General features: G+C 41.8%; 1 protein-coding gene and 1 pseudogene across 1 annotated transcript in view; one reads left to right on the forward strand and one right to left on the reverse strand.

The window, feature by feature from the left end:
* The window catches only part of NDFIP1 (Nedd4 family interacting protein 1), a 58,441-nt gene that overhangs the window by 28,192 nt on the left and 5,673 nt on the right, over positions 1-24,576 (forward strand). The window contains exons 3-7 of the mRNA XM_075541753.1: positions 6,945-7,075; positions 13,712-13,799; positions 14,779-14,903; positions 18,099-18,165; positions 21,535-21,640. Coding sequence (XP_075397868.1) covers positions 6,945-7,075; positions 13,712-13,799; positions 14,779-14,903; positions 18,099-18,165; positions 21,535-21,638 — 515 coding nt within the window. The 3' untranslated portion in view covers positions 21,639-21,640. The remainder of the gene's footprint in view (positions 1-6,944; positions 7,076-13,711; positions 13,800-14,778; positions 14,904-18,098; positions 18,166-21,534; positions 21,641-24,576) is intronic.
* Positions 16,030-16,815, reverse strand: LOC142439411 (signal peptidase complex catalytic subunit SEC11C pseudogene; annotated as a pseudogene).

The raw sequence follows: 24,576 nt of genomic DNA on the forward strand, positions 1-24,576 counted from the left end.
AAGCTAAACTATTTGGTTTTAAGAGGATTTCAGGGCATACTTTATGTTTTAAGTTTTAAAGATTACTTTAGGGTAATAGTATGCCTCTAACCTTCAAGGCTCCTGAAAATCTGGTGTCTATAAGAATTTAGAATTCTGTATTTCCCTCTTTTTAATCAGGATTCTCCTGTGGAACCGTCTTATCAGTAATGGTAGCTTGAGGACTCTTCAATTATGGCAGGGGTCCTCAAACTATGGCCCGAGGGCTACATGCGGCCCGCCGAGGGCATTTACCCGGCCCGCCGGGTGTTTTTGCCCCGTTTTGTTTTTAACTTCAAAATAAGGTATGTGCAGTGTGAATAGGAATTTGTTAATAGTTTTTTTTTTTTTTTTTAACTAGTCTGGCTCTCCAACGGGTCTGAGGGACAGTGAACTGGCCCCCTGTTTAAAAAGTTTGAGAACCCTGAATTCTGGTCTCACGGCAAGGGAGGCAGTTGTTCACAGAGGCAATTAGCCGCTCATTCCATATCCTCCTTCTGTTCCAGATACTGAAACTCCCTCTGTTGTCCAGGGTTACCTGCCATTGGAACCACTAATTAGCCTTAGTCTCGATACATGTATCTTTCCATATAAGTGAGATCGTAAGACATTTTCAATTTTATGATTGACGTACTTAGCATAATGTCTTCAAGTTCTGTCCCTATTACAGCATTACAGAGAGTTCCTTTTTCCTTTTGGCTGAGCAATATTCCATTTTATATATGTACCACATTTTATTTACCCATTTATTGATTGATGGGCTTTTTGGTTGTTTCCACCTTTTGGCTATTGTGGAAAATGCTGCAGTGAACATTGTGCAAGTCTCTTTTTGAGGCTATATTAACACCCCTGTCAGAAATCAGTTGGCCATAGATGTATGGATTTATTTCTGGACTCTCAATTGGATTCTATTGGTCTGAGTGTGTATTATTATACCACAACCAAACTGTATAGTATGTTTTTAAAATCAGGAAATATGAGTGCCCCTATTTTGTGCTGTTACTTATTCGGGGCTTCTTGCCATCCTACAAAGGTTGAGGATTCATTTCTCTCTTTCTGGAAAGATGGCTGTTGGAATTTTGATAGGAATGCATTGAATTTGTGGTTTCATCTTAGTATTGACATGTTAACACTATTAAGCCTTCCAATCCATTAACAGGGAACATCTTTCCACTTATTTAAGTCTCTTTGATTTCTTCCCGTAGCGCTTTATAGTTTTGATTGCACAAATCCTTCACATCACTGTTTGGATTTCTTCCCAGCTGTTTCATTCTTGTAGCTGCTATTGTAAATGGTTTGCCTTGTTTCCCTCTTCGATTCCTCATTTCTGGTATATGGAAACCCAACTGATTCTCACGTATTGATCTTGTACCCTACAACTCTAGAGGAGCACCCTTGTCTTGTTCCTGATTTCAAAGGGGTAAGCTCTCAGCGTTTCTACATTAAGTGTAATGTTGACTCTTGGTTTTTTCGTATATATATTCTGGATCATTCTGAGGAATCCTATTCCCATCATCTTTTGGGCTTTCATCAAGAAAGAATGTTGGATTTTATCAAAATTAAGCCACTGGACTCTTAATATAAAAGAAGTAGAATCCAGGAATCATGTGATCCACCTTTTGTTCTCTTTCTAGTTTCTTCATTAGCCAGTTTGCCCTTTGTGACTCTAGTACCTGTGATGTAGAATGTAGTATGAGAATTGTCTCTTAAACTAGGACATTCTTAATGAAAAATGAAGCAAACCACTAAAGTTTCCTAACTTGCTTAGCCTGTTCCTCATTACTTTTCTTACACATTAACCTTTACTGTTGTCATTTTATATATGATTAACTCTTTGATTTTTATGTATACGATGGAAATAGCGGGAGAAGAAACAAAATGTCAGTAATTAAGGACTTTTGATAATGAAGAGTTCCTAATAACCACTTCTGTTGTAATTCCTAATGGTGGACCAGCTCTGATGGAACTACTTTCTTATTCTCTAAAACAGAGGGATGACAAGGGTGTCCGAAATGGCCCCCGCTGAACCCAGATGGATATACAAGTTGAAAACCGCATTCCTGTTGAGTCCCAAGTGTGCGCTTCAGCTGACGTGAGATTAAATCTCTTGATAGTCTGCGTGACCCTGAGACTACCATTTTAATTAGGTGGAACATGAGTCACAGTTTCCCACCTCTACTGGCTTTAATTTCTGAACCCTTTCAATTTTGGATTAGTGACGTTTCTTTTATTTGTTAGTAGCTAAAATTCTGTTGTCTTGAGTTTTTTTGTAGAATTCTAAGGTGTCTCATGGAATCAGATGAGTAGTACAATATTAAGACGGGGAGGAAAATCAGGATGTCCTGCATGAGGCATTCCTTTCTGCACCTGTTATGGTGCAGTTAATGCGAAACTTCCGCAGTGTTTGTCAGAGGATAAGTTTGTCAGCATTCAGAGCGTCAGCTATTGCCTAACCCGCTCGGAGCCCCCAGTGCTATTCTTCTACAAAGGGTTTGTACTGTTCAGGTAAAGGGGAGTTGGAGCAGGTGCTGATTACTGTTGAGCAAGTGGCGAGACTCAGTTCAAGGGAGTTGGAGCAGGTGCTGGTTAGCTCAGCTTTCCGTGCCAGGCCTGGGCCAGGGGTGCGGAGGGGAAGATGGCTGTTGTGAGGTTACCAGAGGAAGGCTGCTGCCACTGTGGCGTATCACTTAGATCAATTTGTGCTGGGAGAGGGTGAGGCTCTCAGCTGAAAACAAGATGGTTGTACTTAGCGTAAAGTGAGTTATGACACATCTAGTGAAAACTTATGGATAAGAGTGGATTTCTATTCTATTAGTAATAAAAATTCTATATAATTAGCTACTCAGAATCCTTAGACGCCAAGTTTTTCCTAAAAATCTGTTTCTACTTTCTTTTTAATTTTTTTGTGTTGATCTTGGTAATATATAGAGCAGAACATATGCTTCAACAATTTCTACCACATGCAACTTAGTGACATTGCTTATATTCCTACAGTTTCTAGCTTCTTTAATTGTGGAAATTTTGAAACATTTTAGATAGAAATCTTCCACAAACACATCCTAAATGCTTCTCTGCCTTGTTCATTTAAATCTCACATTCATTACTTTTTTATTTATGATTTGGAATTTCCCAGTCGTAGATAAGCTGTTCTATAGTACTGTGATGCCTTTTTTTCTTTGAAATTTGTGGAACTTTTTGACTGAGGAATGGGTCCCCATCCTCTTCCCTCGCTGTCAGAGGAAGTCCCTTAACTGCTGTCAGCATGAGGTAACCTTACAGGAGGAATCCCATTGCTCCATCTCATTAATTTCTGTTCATCGGTTATGGGGCTAAACAGCAAATAAAAGCTTGTTGAGATTGAGTCTGAAGCAAAAGTAAGCCCTTGAGGAGTAAAGGACTGATGAGTTCCTGCTTGAATAATGCCTTTGGATTTTGTGGCCTTTTAAAAATAAATCATTTTATTGGAGGCTCTCACAGCTCTTATAAAAATCATACTTCAATTGTGTCAAGCACATTTGTACATATGTTGTTTGTAGCCTTTCTTCTGAGTACTCAGACCTTTAGGGGAAAAAACAAACCAAAAAACCCCAACAATTTATTTCTTGAGTCTTGTTGAGCTTCTTTTTAGTGTCAAGTAAGCTAAAGGTGACCTTCCAGGAGTAGCTTCAGTTCCAGGTTAAAAGGATGTCATAAGACAACAGTTGTAGAAATTCCACCAATCTCTATCAGACCAGTAAGTCTGGCTTTTTTTTTTTTTTAATTAATTTGAGTTTTGTTCTAAATGCTTTTCCCATTCTAACTGAGATCTTCTATTGCATCGGTCAGTCACATCTAGTTCTTCTGGTCTCAGGCTACAAGGGGCCATTGGTCCCTTGAGTTGTTTGTTTCCTTCACTCTGCTTCGCTCCAGACAGAAAGACACCAATCATTGTTTCTTAGATGGCCACATGCAAGCTTTTAAGACCCCAGATCTACTGATCAAGTTCACCAAACTAGGTACTACTGTCATGATGAACTGTGTTATGCCATTTGGGTTAGATGCCCCAAAGACTATACTTTTTTACTCTTCAAGCCCAGTAACCCCTCCCACGAGATGTTTAGGTGTCAAAAAAAGTTTCGTCTTGTATGTGTTCGCTCTCTATATAGACATTTTCAGTACACATATTTTGGAAAGTGTCAAAAAGTTCATTTCAAAAATGAATTGAAAAGATAATGGAATATTTCCAGGAACTTAAAATAAACCTTGTATACACGGCTAACCATAACCATTAAGCGTACATCATGTATTTCCACACCTGCCTAGCATGCATATCTACCTATGTAACTACTTAAGATTTTTTGTTCTTGCTGTTGTTTCAAAATTGAGTGTGTTGTAACATGCATCACAGTTGTCTTTATTCTTGCGTATCTAGTGCTTGCTTCCTTTTCCTTGGTCGCCCTGTGCTGACATCCTCATTATGCGAATTGCCTTTCCCATCACCAGAATTTTGTGTCTACTGTCTAGAAAGTGATTATCCTTTTCCTCCTCCTCCCATCCCTGGTGACCATCAAAGGTGATCCCCCCCCCACCCCCCCGCCCCTGTGAGTCAATCTGTTCTTTTTATTAAAGTGATCACTGGCTAGATTTATATCAGAGTATTTGAACATTTTAGGGCTAGTGAACAATGTTATTGTTTTCTTGATTTCCTCTTCAGAGTTCTTGTGGCTGCAGAGGAATCTCACTGGTCTTTGTCCACCCAGCCCCTTTGCTGAAGTCCGCTGTCGGTCTCAGTGATTATTCGTTGATCCATACAGTTTTACTTCTCCCTGACCCACTGAAACGCTTCATCTCCTTTTCTTTCCACTTAGCAGCAGCAGCAGCAGCAACAGCAACGGCAGGGCTTGCAGCCCAGTGCTGATTAAGAGTGATAGTAGTGGGCATCCTTGTGTTTCTTGTTCACTTTTTTTTCCAGAACAACCTTTCAGTCTCTCTCCATAGAGAACAATGTTGGCTGTGGTTTTGCATATTTGCCTTTTATTGGGAGAATATCGCTTTTAGTTTCTGTTTTGCTGAAAGTTTTATGACAAAAAATACTAGATTTTGTTAAATGCTTGTTCTGTGTTGATTATGGTGATCAAGTGATTTTTTTATTTATATGGTTAACTACTTTGCTTGATTTTCTAATGTTGAACGTCCCATCCTTTTGCATTCCTGGTGTGAATCCCAACTGATTGTGATTTTTTTTGACCCATAAAAGAATAAATTAATTAAAAGAAAAAAATTAGAAAGAAAAACCTGTAAATAGATCAAGGTCTGATTTTCGAATTCTAGGCGTGTCCTTCAGTCAGGTCCAATGGGGTGCCACGCTTTGGCCCCAGAGTCTGTCCTTTGTACTCCCTCATGAGCTCCATGCTCTGCTCCCCGCATTGCTCTGCCGCCCGCCTTTAGTGTTTTGCCTTGGTGTCGCAGAGTCAGACCAGGCCAATCCCAACACTTTGAGTCTCCAGTGTTGTCCCCCATGGGTCCCTGGGCCAGTGAGTCTGATTACTATTGTTCGATGTTTTGGATTCTTCTGCTGGCTAAAACTGTGTTGAGCATATTTGCGTCTGTACTTAGGAGAGGTGTTGAGCTCTCATGCTCATTTTTGTATGGTGTCCTCACCTGACTTTGGTACCGGCTGATGCTGGCTCCATAGACTGAGTTAGGGAGTGCCCCTTCCTTATCGGTGTTCCAGAAGAGTTTGAGTAGAACTGGTGTCAGCTCTTCTGATTGTTTCTTAGTATTATCCAGGACCTTTTTTGCTGGGAGTCTAGTTTTTCTGTATGACCTTTTCAATTTATCATTTTGTGTGGTCTGTTGTAATTTTCCATCTCCGCATCTGTGTTAGTTTAGGGTACATGGTATGTTTCTAGAAATGTGTTCATTTTGTCTAGGTTTTCAAATTTGTTAATAATATCATTTTTAATACCATTCTGCTGTGATCCTTTTTATCTCCGTTGAATCTGTTACAATGTCCTTCCTCTCGTTTCTTACATTTACTCAACATTGTCAAATTGAGCAGTGGCTTCGTCAACCTTATTGATCTTCTCATAGAACTAATTTGTCTTGTTAGTTCTATTATTTTTCAGTTTTATGTCTCATTTATTTCTGCACTGATTTTTAGTATTTCCTTTCTTCTGGTGATTATAGACATCTTTTCTATTTTCTTTATTTGTAAGATTTTATCAAATGCTTTTTCTACCTGTGTCAAGATTATTTTTCTGTTAATGAGGTAAATTTACATACATTGAAAAATTTGACAGTGTTTTACAGTAGAAAATTTGAATGTCAGCTATAATTAACTGAAGAGTAAAATGTTAATCTTGATGAAGTTTTTAAAAAAAGTCTTAAAGTGTCTCAAAAATTACAAAGGAAATGAATGTATTTGTAAATAGACCTTTTCTATAAACAAAAATAGAATCATCCATAATAGAGATCAACCAGAATGAAGATATAATGTCAAAAAAGGAGGAGAAACAAAAGATTAAATATGGGTAAATGAACGTTTTCCTTTTAAAGAATCAATTTTTATTTCCATAAATGAGAGGAAACCATAGAATACAAAACATATATATTAAGGCTGCTTAACCTTCTGAAAGATTTCCTTTATGTCAGTATTAATATTGAATGCTTTTTCTGGCTATATATTACATGAGTACTGAAAAAATTCTCAGCAGCACTAGGAAAGGAGGGGGTATACAAGTGAGCCTGGAATTTAAATAATTGAGAAGCGGATAAATTTCAAAACTACTTTTAGTCTTTTATATTCATCTTTAACCATTTTTTGGGTCCATTATTCTATATGTACCCTTGGTGAATGCCTAGGTTTTGTTTTCTAGGGTTAATGGAAATCCTTGTATTCATTTAAACTATTTATCAGGTAATGTGACCTCATCTTTATTCTGCAGCATATTTTGACTACAAGGATGAGTCTGGGTTTCCAAAGCCCCCATCTTACAATGTGGCTACCACACTGCCCAGTTACGATGAAGCTGAGAGAACCAAGGCTGAAGCCACCATCCCTCTGGTTCCTGGAAGAGTAAGTTTAATTTTACTACTTTTTACTTGATTTGTGGGAATTAGGTTGTTTTTCCCACTACACATAAAACAATGAGGAGCAATATATATGGCCAGATGATCCGCTCATTTTCCTTGTATTTCTACTACCAGCACCTTCCCAAGTCTCTTAAAATAGTTAAAATGCCTTTTAGCAAACGTTTTTATTTCTCCCTTGATTCCGTGGTACTTACTATTTTAGTGCTATGCCAATGACCTTAGAAAAATCTATGTAGAGAAAAAGATATAAATGCAATTTCATAACATTTATAGACACAAAAGGGACCTTAAAAGCCATCTGGATTAGTGTTCCCCAAATTGGGCCATACCGACCCCTAGTGGGTGCTGGACCGATTCAAACTCGCTCTTAATGGACCTATTCAAACTCAAACTCATGCTGACTCAGAGTTACCCTATGGGACAGAGTAGAACTACCATTGTGAGTTTCCAATTCTAACTTTTTTTTTTTTTAAGGGAGAGCAATTGTATATTGAGAAAACATCCCAGCCCAGTGCAGGTCAAGTCCATAAGTCCGATATTAGCCCATATGTCTGATACTAGTCTATAAATTCCTCCTTTAACTCACACGGCACATGCAATGACACTGAATGCAGGAAGATCACAGACCAGTGGGTGGGAAGTCTTATGGATCCAGTTGCAGTGGAAGCATCTCAGCACTGACGTGGCTCTCCACGTGGCTCCTCCAGCTCTCTGAGAGTCTCAACAGCAAGAAAGGGAAGGCAGAGAGCCCCAATTCTAACTTTTTATGGAGGTAGAAAGCCCCATGTTTCTCCCAAGGAGCAGCTAGTGGTGTTGAGCTGCTGACCTCGCAGTTAGCAGCCCACCACATAACCGCTGTGCGAACAGGGCTCCTATGGACTAACTCAGGAGAACTGCAAAAGCAGATTACACTTCTCCTGGATTATGATCTAGAGTACAAAAGTTCTTAATTGTGAAGGTGGTGCTGAGTAAGATTTCCTCCTGGAAAAAAGACAGGAAGCCAAATAAGACCAAAATACCCCCCTTGCTAGTTTCAGGCCAGGTACTTTGGAAGCATAGTGTGCTGAGTCATGGGGAAAGGGACTGGGTAGTGTCTGGGCTGCAAACCAGCCAGAGATTTAGGGCACTCATAGTTCATGGCTTCTGACTTATAAGGGAGGTTAATGTGGTTTCATAAACTTTGAACCAGTCTGGAGTTACAAAAGCAGGGCTTTGGGCCCTGGGTCCTAGGGAGGATGGGGCATAGGATCCAGTCTCCAGGAAAGTGGGGAAATCAAAGGTTCAAATTCCTAGTTTCCAATAGGAAATGAGTGTGAAAGAGAAGCCCAAGGAGACAACCTGGGCAGTGTGATGATGCCATATGCCCCAGACGGCCCGCTGCTTTAATGTAGTGGCTTGTGTACAGCGGTACCCGAAAATCACTGCCTGCAGACCCCATCCTAGGCTGACCGTACATTAATATGTTCAGTTCTTGTGGGTGCCAGAAAGAGACTAAGGAATTTTGGAGCTAAATTCCTTCCTCAAGGAGTTTATTGTTTAGGACAAAACTGTCAATGTAGCTGCCATGTATGGAAAGCAGACAACATGCTTTCATCTCTCCTTAATGACTGTACATATTTTTACCCATTGAAGGTAGAAATTGTATCCTCATTTTACAACTGTAAAATTTGAAGCAATTTGCATAAAGTCATGTAACTGATAAGTAGCAGAAATAAGGCATATCGGATCTTCCAGGCTCTGTCATCCTTGTATATTTTATTATGCTATAACATTTTCTTATGCAAGGTGTTTTTTTTTTTTTTGCATTGTGTGGGTAGAAAACATTTTATAAGGCACAATTTCTACCATTCATTTTAGGAGTTTAAAAAACCGTGTAGGGGTAAAAAGCCCACAGATAGCCATTTCTAACCAGTACAAAACCACCAGACCAAAAGAGATCCTTTTTTTTCTTTATATATAGTATATATAAATTTTATTAGTGTATTTCTTTTTTTTTTAGCATTTTATTAGGGGTTCATACAACTCTTATCACAATCCATACATATACATACATCAATTGTATAAAGCACATCTGTATATTCTTTGCCCTAATCATTTTCGAAACATTTGCTCTCCACTTAAGCCCTTTGCATCAGGTCCTCTTTTTTCCCCCTCCCTCCCCGCTGCCTCTTCCCTCATGAGCCCTGGATAATTTATAAATTATTATTTTGTCATATCTTGCCCTATCCGGCGTCTCCCTTCACCCCCTTTTCTGTTGTCCGTCCCCCAGGGAGGAGGTCACATATAGATCCTTGTAATCGGTTCCCCCTTTCCAACCCACTCACCCTCTACCTTCTCAGTATCGCACCTCACACCCCTGGTCCTGAAGGTATCATCCACCCTGGATTCCCTGTGCCTCCAGCTCCCATATGCACCAGTGTACAGCCTCCGCCCTATCCAGTCCTGCAAGGTAGAATTGGGATCATGGTAGTTGGGGGGGCGGGGTGGGGGAGGAAGCATTAGGAGGAAAGCTGTATTCATGACTGACTCATCTCCTCCCCTAGACCCCCCTGTGAGGGGATCTCCAGTCAAAAGAGATCCTTACATAACTGCTTTGACATATATCAATCTGCAACAAGAATAAAAAACAATATGTGAGCTATATGAGAAACTTTAAAAAGTTTATGAAAATGGAATTAAAAGATCATGAAATTTTCCTCAACTGTTTTGAGGCACCCTCATATAAAGCATATGTGTTTGCATAAATGGACGTGCATACATATATGCACATGTATATATAGATGGGTGTATGTGTGTCTTTATGCATGTATCTGTGTGTGTGTGCGTGTGTGTGTGTGTGTGTGTGTGTGTGTGTGTGTGTGTAAAGCCCACGGTGGGATAGGAGGAAACAGGCACAGTTCTGGGATACTACATAGATATAACCAAACACCTTGCAGGATTGGTTTTTAGGGCTTAAAAGCTTAGGGCCATAGTCTCATAGAACAACTCAGTCTGTTGGCACTATATGCTTCAATAATGTCTGAAGTCTCGGAAACTTGCAAGCAGCCACCTAAACACAGTATGTAGTCTGGAGGAAAGAGAAAGGCGACAAGCAAAGACTGAAAGAATACCCTAGCCTGCAAGTCTGGCGATCGACAAGAACCGCGGTCTCTTCTGGCCTGATACAGAAGAGCTAGATAGTCCCCCGCTACCACTACCAACCATTCTAATTGAGGGCGCATTAAATGGATGTGGATTAGAAGGGGTAGAAAATGTGGAGAATTGTAACGTCTTTAAAAACAACGACAAGATAATAACAACAACAACAAAGGAAACAAACAAAATTTCTGGACTAGTTGAGACTAGAGGCCTCCCTGAGACTGTTACTATGAGGTGCTGCTCTCTTAACCTTGAACTGAAACTATCCCTTGAAGCCCCTTTTGAGCTAAGTAACAGATTGGCTCAGAAACTAAAGAACATTGTCCATGAATACTGTGCCCCTTTACAAACAATGAAATGCTGGCCCTAACCAACTGTGGCTTTTTACACAGTTGGGGAAGATGAAACTTTTGAAGCAAGTCGAGTGTTTTGATGGATACAGATGAAAGTATTGGAGAAGGAAAAGCCCAGAAGCAAGAATAAATTCAGTCAGGTGTAGGGCCAGGTCTGTGGAGGTGGAATTGGTTTTATGAAGAGAAACAGAGGAAAATGTGACCAGAACTTCAGGGGATGGAGGTTTGGGAATGCTAGACTGAGGTCTTTGGACTTGTGTTAAATTTTGATGAGACTAGTATGGTATTTGAGACACATTAACTTGACACTAATTTTTGGAGGCATGAAGACAGTGTCTTAACTACCCCTGTGAGTTTCTGAGATTTTAACTGTTTACAGGAGTTAAAAACTCCTGTTTGTTTCTTGTTGTGCAGCTGGTGGTTGTGAGCTGCCAGCTTGCAGATCACAGACCCAAAGCGTTACCACTATGCACTAGGACTCCTTAGGCATCTTTCTTAAAGGACCGAGTAAAACAGCTCTAAAGGGTTTCCAAGGCTTTAAATCTTTACAGGGGCAGGCAGCTTAATTTTTCTCCCACAGAGCAGCTGGTGAGCTTGAACCACTGACCTTTCCATTCATATGCTGGTGCTTAACCTACTATGGCACCTGTGCTCTTTCAGTATCTCAGTTGTATTCCTGGAGCTGTTGAAAAGGTAGGCCACATATGTTGGTATCTACGTTAAGATTATATTCCAGACGTTGAACTTTTATTATCAAAGTAGGATGGAAGAATGGAAAGAATCCTATCTGCCAGTGAAATTGGAAGTGAGATAATGACAGACCTATGTGCCAACCGAAATACGTTGTTTTGGCATAGATTTTTCCAGAGAAGCAAAACCAGTGACACTTATATATGTAGAGATGAAGAAGGAAATCTATGTTAAGAAAAATAACTCGCAGTGGTAGAAGTGGTTTGTATGCAGCTTGGTTCATGTCCATATGTCTGATGGTAATCTAGAGCAGCAGTTCTCAATCTGTGGGTTGCGACCCCTTTTGGGGTCGAACGACCCTTTCACCGAGGTCACTCGATTCATAGCAGTAGCAAAACTACAGTTAAGAAGTAGCAATGAAAATCATTTTATGGTTGGGGTCACCACTACATGAGGAACTGTCTGAAAGGGTCACGGCATTAGGAAGGCTGAGAACCACTGATCTTGAGGTTTTTCCTGACTCATGTGGCTGCCAGAGCTGGGAAACTAGGAAGCCAGGAAATGAGTCAAGAGGCAAAGCAGGAAGGTCGTGGCTAGTAGATGCAAGCGACGGGTCAGAGTATGGCAGCCACTGCTAGCTCTCAGGATCGGTAGGCAACATCAAAGGCTGCAGGGCAGTCTCAAGAAATGAGAAGCAGGATCCAGGCCAACAAGAGGAGGAAGGGGGAGGAGGATTCTTCACAGAGTCTCTTTTATGGCATCAAATAAGGTGCACTCTCGGGCTGAGACCTGAGTGAGAGATTGCCTTGCTCTGCAGGGGAGCCTGGAATTGCTTACATTATGGTAGACCCAAACCTCTGAGGCTCTTGGCCCAGCCAGGACACTGGTAATAAATTTCTTTTGTAAGAATTAATACCAGACTAGTTTCAAGGAGATGGAGGTGGAAGATGTCCCAAATGTCCAACTCTTCCAAGACGCTACCCTGCTCCATTCCCTGCCCCTCTCCTCCCTTGAGTGCATTCCCTCCCGTGCTGTTCTGTGATTCCCTGCAGTGTCCCACAGAAACTCATGAAATGGTCCATATGGTGGGTGGGTGGTGGTCATTTCAAAATGGAGGGTCAGCCAGAGGCGAGCCAAACACAGGGTCCAGACCCACAGCCAAAATGTCCAAAAGGCACTGCGGGTCTTCTTGCTTCTTACCAAAGCTCCGTCAGGGAAACAGAAGTCTGGCTTTCCAAGCAAGACGTGTGTTAGAACCAGCAGCATTTTATCCCTTAGCAAAAATGACGTCTTAAATCACGCCCTTGACTAAAGGGCAGACACAAAGTGTGCGCCTCAGCCCCACCCTCTACGGAGGGCAGGCCTCGTGCCTCCCCACCTTGTCCATCAGGTTAAGTAGAGAGAATGTCCTCCAAAATGAGACCATGGCCCCAGACGGCCAAGGCCCAGACCATAATGTATCATATAAGGAACATGGCTAGCAGGGCTGTATTAATTGACGATAGCTCAGACACAAAACCTAACCGTCACACATGCTTATGGAGTTGTGCAGTGGACAGACCTGCAAACTCCTCATGGATAGCCGTGGTGTCCTTTCTTTCCATTCGGTTCTAGGATGCACTTGGACTTGTCAATTTTACCTCCTCAATACAGACCCTGGATTACTAATATTCTAGAATCTAAACCAAATGTGTAAATAAGTTTTCTCTTAAAGAATGACTAGTTCTCAACACAGGAAATCCAGGATAGATAAAACCCTCAGGACCAATATTGAGAGTAGCGATACCAGGAGGGGAAGGGGAAGGTGGTAGGGCGAACTAATCACAATGATCTACTCTAACTCCTTCCCAGGGGAATGGACAACAGAAAAGTGGGTGAAGGGAGGCATTGGTCAGTGTAAGACATGGAAAAAATAATAATTTATAAATTCTCAAGGGTTCATGAGGGAGGGAAGGTGAGAGGGAAGGGGAAAATGAGGAGCTGATGCCAAGGGCTCAAGTAGAAAGAAAATGTTTTGAGAATGATGAGGACAACAAATGTACACATGTGCTTGACACAATTGATGGATGGATGGATTGTGATAAGAGCTGTATAAGCCCCCAATAAAGTGATTTTTAAAAATAAAGAAAAAAAAGAATGAATAGTTCTTTGTGGACTGTTTCCTTTTGAAGTTGTTAAAGAATTTAAGGTTATAATATGAAAAACCCTTTTTGTGTGGAAAACTACAGGAATAGAAGAAAGATAGGTTTTTCTTTGGTTGTTCTTTTGCTTATAAGGCAAAATTACGTTTTGAATGTGTGCTGAGCCATGATGGTCATAGTTTGAATTGGGTTTTCTCATTTGGACTCTTGGTTGCCCTTTGTCTTTCTCTTGATGCCTTTCCTTTGCTTAGAACTAATGCTGATGCATTTGCTTTTTCCTTTTGTCTCTTCACGCAGGATGAAGAGTTTGTGGGCCGGGATGATTTTGATGATGCGGACCAGCTGAGGATAGGAAATGATGGGATTTTCATGTTGACGTTTTTCAGTAAGTATGTTCACATTCACAGACCCACCCACCACAGACTGGCGAGCTTTGGTTTATGGGTGGATCTGACTAAATTAGAGTAAGTCGTGGAGCTCGTATATTAGTGTAGTATATTTATTTGGTTCCCTTTTCTGGGTTGCTTAGAGCTCAGTTTCTTTTTTATCTTAACACCTGTCCCTTCTTTTCATCTTCTGTAAGGAGACTTCTGAACATTTGTTGGAAAATTCCATCTTCTCATTCTTTTCCATGAAGAACTTTTTGAAGCCCCTACCTAATATTTTCAAGAGTGTTTATGGAAGATATAATTAAAGCAGTTCTGGGGATTGTGGCCTGTTCACCTGAGCTAAACCTCTTCTTTGTAGATCAGCATGATCCCTTAATGTTAATCCTACGCAGACCTGCCATGTAGAATTAGCATTGAGTGACTTGCTCTGACTGATTTGATACCTATTCTCTGACAGATCAAAGTCAGCCTCTTTTCCCCTTGATATTATTTTCCATTTGTCTTTTGTTGTGACTAATTCAGAAGTGAACCACCATTTCTTTTTATGTGCTGTGTTACAATAAAATGGTTTCTTCCAAGAACGTGTGGTGCTTTTAATTGTGATGTTATAAAGCTATCAAAGCTCATAGAAGCAGGAGGATGAATGACTTGAGTCAGATTATTTGGGGGCACTGACTCAATAATGCTCCAGGCATTTATAACACACAGTAAAGGTGAGTCAATGTGCAGTGTGGTGAATGTTGTCATAAAGTGCACAGTGTGTGAATGGTGCATTTTTGAAAGAGTGAATAGGAATTGACTGTATAGTGTAATGTATTCAGAGAGGGTGTTGTGGTGGGGATCCTTGCTGTGGGGGGAGATGGAGGGCTAGCAGTCTTTTATCTTCAGGAAAGTCATTTAAGCAGAAACAAGTATAACGGGCTCTTCTCCTTTGGTCTAGGGCTTGTCTGAAAGCTTTTTCCTCTCTTTACACAGTGGCATTCCTCTTTAACTGGATTGGGTTTTTCCTGTCTTTTTGCCTGACCACCTCAGCTGCAGGAAGGTATGGGGCCATTTCAGGATTTGGTCTCTCCCTGATTAAGTGGATCCTGATTGTCAGGGTAAGTTATACAACAGAAACAACTGCAAAGAGATGATACTAAGAATAATTTTGAATATTTGAGTTTTCATTTGTGTGGGCGGTTTTGGGTTTGTTTGTTTTTTCTTGTGTGGTTGTTATGTCAACATTTTATATGTGAATTTTGGTTAGCTTCTGTTCTGGTTTCATGAAGTTGAACTGAAATCAATTGCAGTTAAGTTCATGGACATAAGTTTTGTAGTCAAATCTGGTGAATATTGGTTGTTTGCCAGCTGCCCCCTCATTTTAATGTTTGCAACCCAAAGGGCCTCCTTGGTCTCCAACCAAAGTGGGTATTCCTCTCAGTCATTTTACTTAACACTTTTACTTGAGCTTTCTTCCTCTCTTCTTCCTTCTCCCTTTCTTCCAGGATTGCTTATATGATTAGCATCACTGGTTATGCCAAAATGTTCAAAGATTTTTAAACAATTTAAGTACTACTACTGCATTAGGGGCCTTGCCCTATGAAGTAACTTCGTAAAAGGTCTTCCAGTGGTTAGGGGTTACCAGCTAGAAAATTTTCATGACGTTCTTTCAAGTTATAAAGCTCTAATCTCTTAGAGTACCTTTGATATCAGGTAAATGTATTGCTATTAATATTATATACAAAGCTAATTTATATATCATAAATTGGCATTCTTAATTCATTAATGGGTTGCAATTTTGCAAATCGCAAAAATTTTCCAAGTAGTTCTTTATTTATCCTAAAGCATTGGAAACACTTCTAGGATCCCAGGCTTGCTTGAGAATATAATGAAAGCTGTAAACCTTCCCCACAAGGAGAGGACACACAAACACACACACACACACACACACACACACACACACAAAATGTATTTTAAGACACAGGCCCTCAAGAGCTCTTTGTCATTCCCTCTCTAAATCTTAGGTATTATTTTATTAAGAAACAACATGCTGTGTTTCAATGATCAAATTGTGAAACTTTGGATACCAAAGCCTTTCATAGAAAATACAGATGGACAGATGTGCTTTATACAATTGATGTATGTATATATATGAACTATGAAAAGAATTGTATGAGCCCCAATAAATTGTTAAAATTAAAAAAAAAAAAAAGAAAATACAGATGGGGGGATTAGTTACCAGTCTTTTTTTTTTTTTTTTTTTACTGAGGAAGCGTTTATTTGGGCAAGACAAAAAGGTCTCTGGACGGGGTCTCTTTATGCAGAACGAGGAGCATCCCAAATATATTAGTTTCTCTTTTTTAGCACAATGCATGTCATCTGGCGGCAGAACTCCCGCCCTCCTGGTTCAGGACTCACGTTTGAGTAGCACATAGGCGCCCATCACAGCCAGCAGGGTGTACTTGAATTTGGGGTAGTCATTCATTATTATGGTAACCATACCGACATAGGGCAGAAACCCTCTTGCTCTTCCTACCACGTCCTTCTTTTCCAGCCAGTTCTGGCCTTCCTTGTATAAGCCTCTGTCGTCCACCTCGTTATTATCACCTTTGGTCAGGAACTTGATGTCACCGTTGTCCTTTTCATGGACTTTGATGACTCTGTGCACGATTGGAATGTCTCGCCTTTCGACTTTGAAGACAACGATCTCGCCGGCTCTAATGGGGTCTTCCCAGAAGTTGGTCAGGAAGAGGAGGTCTCCCCGGTGGAAGGCCGGCTCCATGCACCACTCAGCACCACCACGATGGGGCTCTTGCTGCCCGTGAGGACGATCAAGCCTTTTCAGATCATGAGCGCAGAGGACACGAACATGGCGAAGTTCAGCACCTGGTAGTAGAGCTGGCGCTTGTTCATTTCCCTTAGGTCCCCGAAAATGTCCAAGCCAGACACGGGGAGATGTGTCCCCACCGCGCTCGCGCGTACCGTGGCGGGGTCGCCGGGGGCCGAGGCGGCCCGCAGACTCTGCTTGTCACCGGACCAGTTACCAGTCTTTTTAAAAAAACAAAATGTTTGTATTAAATTGACTAATTTTTTAAAGCAGAATCGATTTGTATCTGTTAGGAAGCTCTTGGCTCTGGGCAACAGAGAAATTTATCTTACAATAGTTTAGAAAACAGCAAGGACAATTTGCTATCTCTCCCATGATGTCAAGTTTGATCTGCACCCGCTGTGGAGCGCGGTAAGTCAGTGGCTTGGTCGTGGCATCAGGAGCATCTGGCGTTCCCGCAGTCTTGTGCTGAGCATGTTGCTATACCTTCCCCTCCCCTCATGGTCAAAAGCTGTTTCAGGCGTTACATCGAAACACAACAGTGCCTAACCGAAGAAAAGGTACAGTTTCTTCTCTGTCTTTTCTTTTTGAGAGCCAGGAAACCCTCAGTTCCTGTTGACCATAATCATATCATGTGTCCATGTCTAAACCAGTCTTTGCCCAGGGAAGGAGATAGTCATGTTCTAGGAGACAAAGCTTTCAAGATGCAGAGAAGGCAGGAGAAGTAGGAACAAAATCGGAGCTCATTAGAAAGACAGCAGTGGTAGCAGCCAACCAGTCCGTTTCGGCACTAGGCAAGCAAAGGAAACGACTACCAACAGGTATTGCTAGGAGGGTGAATATTATGTGCGCCCCCCCCCCCCCAGTGTTTTGTTTTTTTAGTATATGTGCTGCCGAAGAGAGCCCTGTTTTGGTTTTTTAGAGCAAAGTTTGTTCAAGTTCAAACCGTCCATACTTATGAAAGCTATTGTATTTCAAGATAGCTTTTCCATAAGTGAAATATATTTACATGTGTTACATAGTGATCTCAAATCAATGAGTAATATATAGAGAGAAGACTTTTACATATCTTGTTGTCTTGGAAGAAATACGGCCAGAATGCTCCTAGAGCCAAGGATGGTGAGACTTCGTCTCATGTACTTTGGACCGGTCCCTGGAGAAGGCCGTCGTGCCCAGTACAGTAGAGGGCAGTGACAAAGAGGAAGGCCCTCACACTGTGCACAGAAACAAACTCAAGATGGACCGACACAGTGGCTGCAGCAATGGGCTCAAACGGAAGAGTCGTGCGGATGGTGTGGGACCCAGGGGTGGTTTTGTCAGAAGCCAGCTGATGGCACCTCACAACAGCAGCAACAGAGTTTCTCTGTGTCCTTGTTAAATGACGGCATCGGCGTTCCAAAGGCAGTCTGTGCTTCAAGTGCCCATAAGTTAGAGTGTGCACCTGTGTCTGTGCAGCAGCTCAGCAAATGTTCGCTTTGTTTTTCAGTTCTCCACCTACTTCCCTGGATACTTTGACGGCCAGTACTGGCTCTGGTGGGTGTTTCTGGTTCTCGGTAAGTGCTTTGACAAATGAAAAGGGGGGGGGGGGGTTTACATTAAAGTTCAGAAGTAAAAGTACTTTTAGCAAACTCTCATCTTGTTTGCTGTTCAATAATACATGATGAAATCATCAGTAATAAATCTTTGAAGACTTAACTCTTAAAGACTAGGCTGCTGTCACCATCAAAGCAACATTTTTACGTTATTAAAAAGTCTTCTGGTGGTGGTAGGTTTTCCCTAACCCATTCCTTCTGTGTTTCAGGGGCCCCTGAGCATACAATGACTTTACAGTCTGTTTTGTTTGTGTTCTTTTTTCCTTTGTGAGTTACTACCTTGAAGTGGTTACTGGCTCAGACGGGTTGTGGCCCATGTTTGGTCAGCAGGCCTGCTGATGGGTCTGACTAGCATGGTCCAGCACCCATCCTTGATAACTTTGAATAGGCTAACCAAGTCATGCTTTGTCGACCCCACATTTTACTTAGAAAATATCTTTCTACCCATAGCAGCGTCTACTGTAGTCTGACCTTTGGCATTTTAAGTGACAAGAAATAATGACACTCCCCACCTCCTTGATAAATGAGAAGTTAAATAAGAAAGATTACCAATCTCCCCCCCCCAAAAAAAGGTTAAACCAAACCTATTGCCATCAAGTCGATTCCAACTCATGCTGACCCAATAACCGCCCTATAGGACAAGTAGAACCATCTCTTCCCCAGAACCAAAAGTCAGATCAGACCGTGAAATGCAGCGAAGAAGAGCAGTGAATTGTATTTTCAGGTGGACTGTTGACAATGAGATACATTGATCATCTTTCTGTGTTAAAAGTTTCATCAGTATGGTGCTTCCTCAAAGGCCAGACACTTAAATACCATATAGTCCAGCAATTCCACTGTCGGTGTTCAGTCTCTTTGCTGAACAAATAACGCAAGAAGCTGGACAACATGAAGACGAACTCCGCATCAGGATTGGAGGAAGCCTCGTTAACAGTCTGGCTATGCAAATAACAGCTTTGCTTCCTGAAAACAAAGACTAGAAGGAGCAAAGCCTTTGCTCAGTACCAAAGACTGCAGCCCAGTCTGCATTACCCCTCCCCATCAGGAAGGATAAATCCTCACAACCAGATAAAGAAGTAAAACTGTCAGAAGTGGGGCAAGACTGAAGTTGTCGAGGATTTCATTTTACTTGAGTCCGCAGTCAATGCCCGTGGAAGCCGCAGTCAAGAAGTCAAACGACGTACTGCACTGGGCAGACCTATTGTGAAGACCTTTTCAACGTGTGCAGAAGCAAAGCTGTCATTTTGAGAGGACCAAGATCTTTCGGATGCATGTGAAAGCTGGACAGTGAATAAGGAAGACCGCAGAATAATTGGTGCATTTGAATTGCAGTGTTGGCGAAGAATATACCATGGACTTCCAAAAGAATGAACAGCTCTGTCTTGGACGAAGTACCGTTAGAATGTTCCTTCAAAGTGAGGGTGGTGGTACGTCACCTCACGTACATCAGACATATTACTCAGAAGGGACTAACCCCTGGAACAGGACATTATGCTTGGTAAAGGTCAGAGAAAGATCCCCAATGAGATGGACTGACACAGTGGCTGTAACAATGGGCTCAGACATAGGAGAGATTGTGAGAATGGCACAGGACCAGTCTGTTTTTTCTGTTGTGTACTGAGTTCCTATGATTCCACTGCACCCAACAATAGGTATAATCCTAGAGCATTAAGAACCATGACAGGAATAGACGTGTGCACACCGTGTTCATTGCAGCATTCACACCAGCGAAAAGAGAAACAAACCAAGTGCCCGTCAGTGGATGGATGGATGGATGGATACACAAACTGGTACATATACCCAGTGAAATGCCATGTGACATTAAAGAATAATGGCGAATATGTGAAGCAAATCTTAATGTGGAAGATATTATGCTGAGTGAAATACATGAATCACAGAAGGACACATATTGTTTGAGACCATTATTATAGAAAGTCGACACAGTTACACAGAGAAAGAACATACTTTTGACGGTTGCCAGGGATGAGAAAGAGGTGAGAGAGAAAGTCACTAACTAGACAGCCACGTGTTAACTTTGACTAAGGGAGAGGCCAGCAGGTAACCATGGCAGAGAGCGGGGCAGCGTTTCACTCAGAGCTTTGGGCTTGCTGTAGACACATCCATATAGGTGAGTGGATCCCAACTCAGTGCCCTTGTCACCAAGGAGAGCCTCCCCATCCGGCTTTCTAAGCTGTAACCTTTCCAGAGACAGGGTTTTCTTCTTGAAGAGTGCTCGCTGCTACTGGATTTGAACACCAACCTTTCAGTTAGCACCTGAACATCATCATTGTGCCACCAGGGCGCCTTGATTCTAGTCCAGTGGTTCTCAACCTTCCTAGTGCCGCGACTCTTTAATACAGTTCTTGTGTTGTCGTGACCCCAACCATAAAATTACTTTAATTGCTACTTCATAACTAATTTTGCTACTGTTATGAATCGTAATGAAAATATTTGATAAGCAGGATGTATTCTCATTGTTATAAACTGAACTTAAGTAAAGCATGGTGATTAATCACAAAAACAATATGTAATTATATATTGTGAAATATTTATTCCTAATTACAAATAAATTTGTCTTGAAGCATGATTTACCATGGGTAACAGTCTTCACACTGGGTACTGGGATGTAGGCGTATCTGCATGTGGGCGGACCCTCCTGGAGACAGAGGAGCTGTGTCTCCATTCCTAAGACCATTGGAAATAGGTGTTTTCCAATAGTTGTAGGTGACCCCTGTGAAAGGGTCGTTTGACCCCCCCACTGGTTGAGAACCGCTGTTCTAGTCTAAGCATATAAAATCATTCTCACTACTTCACTCGCTGGTAAATAGAAAAATAACCTATGTAAAGTAGAGAAATAAGATTTAAGCCTCCAGATGAACTGCAATAGTTAGGGATGCCCTGACATCTAGTGGACAGTAGTATGTACTGTAGGCCATTGGGGTTGGGGTGGAAGTGTGTGAGAAGAAAGAATCCCATAATACGGAGTGAGTAAAAATGCCCCTCACTTGATTAAAGCAGCTATTGCTCTCTACTTTAGGAGCTAATTCCATTGGGGTACTTTTTTCTAGAAGGTAGATTTTGATGTTTTTTAATGTGCTTTCTCCCTTACCTTTTATTTCTTTCTGGACCCATTAAATTCCAATGCGCAAAAGAGACTTATAAGAGGGATGGAAAATTTTTTAAATGGGAAAATTTTAAGGAAATTCTGGAACAAATTGATTATGTTTTGATAGCTTTTAACAGAAATGGCCAAGTATTGCTAAACGGATATTTCTGGGGAGGGGACTTAGCATTAAATGATAATTTCATGCTTGATTTTTTTTTTTTAAGGCTTTCTCCTGTTTCTCAGAGGATTCATCAATTATGCAAAAGTTCGGAAGATGCCAGAAACTTTTTCAAATCTTCCTAGGACCAGAGTTCTCTTTATTTATTAAAGGTAGTAAAGACAAAACAACTTTATTCTAATCTAAATATAATCATGTGACCATTTCAGGTTCCTGTTCATTTACGGAAAAACAAACACTTGTACTGTTTTACTGTAGACATTGTGCTGAAACGACGGCGTCTCTTTAGGTCTCATACGGTGTGTGTGGTGGAGGACTTTGCAGGGGCAGCGTGTGTGCAGTCTACTGCTGTCCTCCAAGCCCATGGGCTCTTTTCGGTCTTCAAACTGCGGCACGGGCCTCCTTCCTGGGCTCCTGGACACGTACGTCTTCGAGCTCAGCCTCGCCATGCTGCTCCTCTCTAACCCAGCTTTTGAGTCTACTCAAATGATTATTGGGCCCCTAGTAAGAGTACGGGTTTGTGATTGGGATGGAAAGGGTTAGGGTGCTCCTGCCTTTTAGGAGCTTCTAATTTAGTCCGGGTGTTTCTGTCTACAAAAAAGCTGTTGACAAGGGTGAGTTGGGAACCTTAACCTTGGAAGCAAGCTCTAGCTCATGTTCTGACAGTACAGAAGAGGCAAGGATCTTGGTATCATCAGGGAGCCGGGGTATTTGGCTAGGACTTGGTCCTGGAGGTTTGAACCTGTAGCTCACTGGTCAGTGGATCCAGAGGATGCCGTTCAGAAGGAGCTCTTCAGGCTGATGATGCTTTGGCCGACGCGAGCCCTAGGTCGCAGGCACGTCAGCAGCTCTTTTGGTTTGGGCGCTTGACAAACGCAGTTTCGATCCCTTAACCGTCACCAGAGAGGCTCTTCTGAGTTGCCTTTCCTGAGGTCTTCCTGCTAAGCCCTGCCCAGGCTCTTCGCGGGTTCACACCTGGCTGCTCCATCTTGCATCAGCAGCCACGTAGGACAGAGAGGAAATCTGGACAAAGTGCACTGATGTTAGTTAGTAGGCCTGTGTGGACTTCACACCTTGTTCCTTGTACCTGGGTTGGGCTAGAGCAGTGGGTCTCGATCTTCCTAATGCCGCAACACTTTAATAAGTGACACCCCCCCGCCCCGCCAAAAAATTATTTTCATTGCTACTTCATCACTGTTAAGAATTGGGCAACCCCTGTGAAAGTGTCATTCGACCCCCCCCAAAGGGGTGATGACCCCCAGGTTGAGAACCGCTGGGCTAGTGCCTCATGGTGTGGAGTCTGAGCACCAACTAGTGGTCAGTCTGATTGAAGGCCCCAGGCAATGAGTTAGTTACATAGGGTGTACCACATACACAAACCTTAAACTGCAAGCGGAAGTTCAACTAGATGAGGGGTAGGCAGGGGAATATAACTTTTTTTTTCTTCTTTCAAGCACAGTGTAATAGTAGCAACATGTATTAGTCTGGCTTGAAAACAAATTCGTAGATACTCGTGTATAAGAAAGAGCTTCATATACAAGAGCAGTTGAATATTGAGAAAGCATCCCTGTCCAGTCCAGATCAAGTCCCTAAGTCTGATAATTAGCCCGTTTACCCGTCGGAGGTTTAGATGTGGGAGGCTGTGACTGCCCAGCATGCCTTGGGAATGGTCAGATAGCTACTCCAGGGCCTCTGACTATCTCCATGGGGGGTGTCATAGTTTTTCAGCTTTTCTGTCCTGCTTTGATTCTCAGGGTGTGATTTGAAATCATTCCTGATACTCTCAGAACATTCAGAACTTTAAGGGGTTGGGCTCAAAGCAGCATTGAAAATTCAAGTACCTCCTGACTAATTTTCAGGGGTCTTCATAAGAAACCCTCAAAGCCCTATTATTCCACCTGTGACTCTTTCCTTTTTCCATGAATAGGGGTGAGAACTCTCCATGTACTAACCAAATACAGAATGCTTGCTTTCTGTAGTGCAGGGCAAATTTGGTTTGAAGGTAGGCTGGATGGTTTGGGTTTTGGTTTTCCTTCATTGGTTCTTTCTTTCTTTTTTTTTTTTTTTTTTTACAATTTTTCATCATTTTATTGGGGGCTTGTACAATTCTTTTTTTTTTTAGATTTTTTTTTTAATTTTAACAATTTATTGGGGCTCATACAATTCTTTTCACAGTTCATGCATATACATACATCAATTGTATAAAGCACATCTGTACAGTCTTTGCCCTAATCATTTTTTTCTCTTTTCTTCTTTTACATTTTATTAGGGACTCATACAACTCTTACCACAATCCATACATATACATACATCAATTGTATAAAGCACATCCATACATTCCCTGCCCCAATCATTCTCAAGGCATTTGCTCTCCACTTAAGCCCCTTGCATCAGGTCCTCTTTTTTTTCCCCCCTCCCTCCCCATTCCCCCCTCCCTCATATGCCCTTGGTAATTTATACATCGTTGTTTTGTCATATCTTGCCCTATCCGGAGTCTCCCTTCCCCCCTTCTCTGCTGTCCCTCTCCCAGGGAAGAGGTCACATGTGGATCCTTGTAATCAGTTCCCCCTTTCCAACCCACTCACCCTCCACTCTCCCAGCATCGTCCCTCACACCCTTGGTCCTGAAGGTATCATCCACCCTGGATTCCCTGTACCTCCAACCCTCATATGCACCAGTGTACAGCCTCTGTCCTATCCAGCCCTGCAAGGTAGAATTCGGATCATGGTAGTTGGGGGGAGGAAGCATCCAGGATCCGGGGGAAAGCTGTGTTCTTCATCGATACTACCTCACACCCTAATTAACCCATCTCCTCTCCTAAACCCCTCTATGAGGGGATCTCCATTGGTCGACACTTGGGCCTTGGGTCTCCACTCTGCACTTCCCCCTTCATTTAATATGATATATATATACATATATATACATACATATATACATATACACATATATACACATACATACACACACTTATATCTTTTTTTTTTTTTTTTGCATGATGCCTTATACCTGGTCCCTTGGGCACCTCGTGATCGCACTGGCCGGTGTGCTTCTTCCATGTGGGCTTATTTGCTTCTGAGCTAGATGGCCG

Source organism: Tenrec ecaudatus, chromosome 2 (genome assembly GCF_050624435.1).
Source record: "Tenrec ecaudatus isolate mTenEca1 chromosome 2, mTenEca1.hap1, whole genome shotgun sequence".
In the NCBI taxonomy this organism is placed as follows: domain Eukaryota; kingdom Metazoa; phylum Chordata; class Mammalia; order Afrosoricida; family Tenrecidae; genus Tenrec; species Tenrec ecaudatus.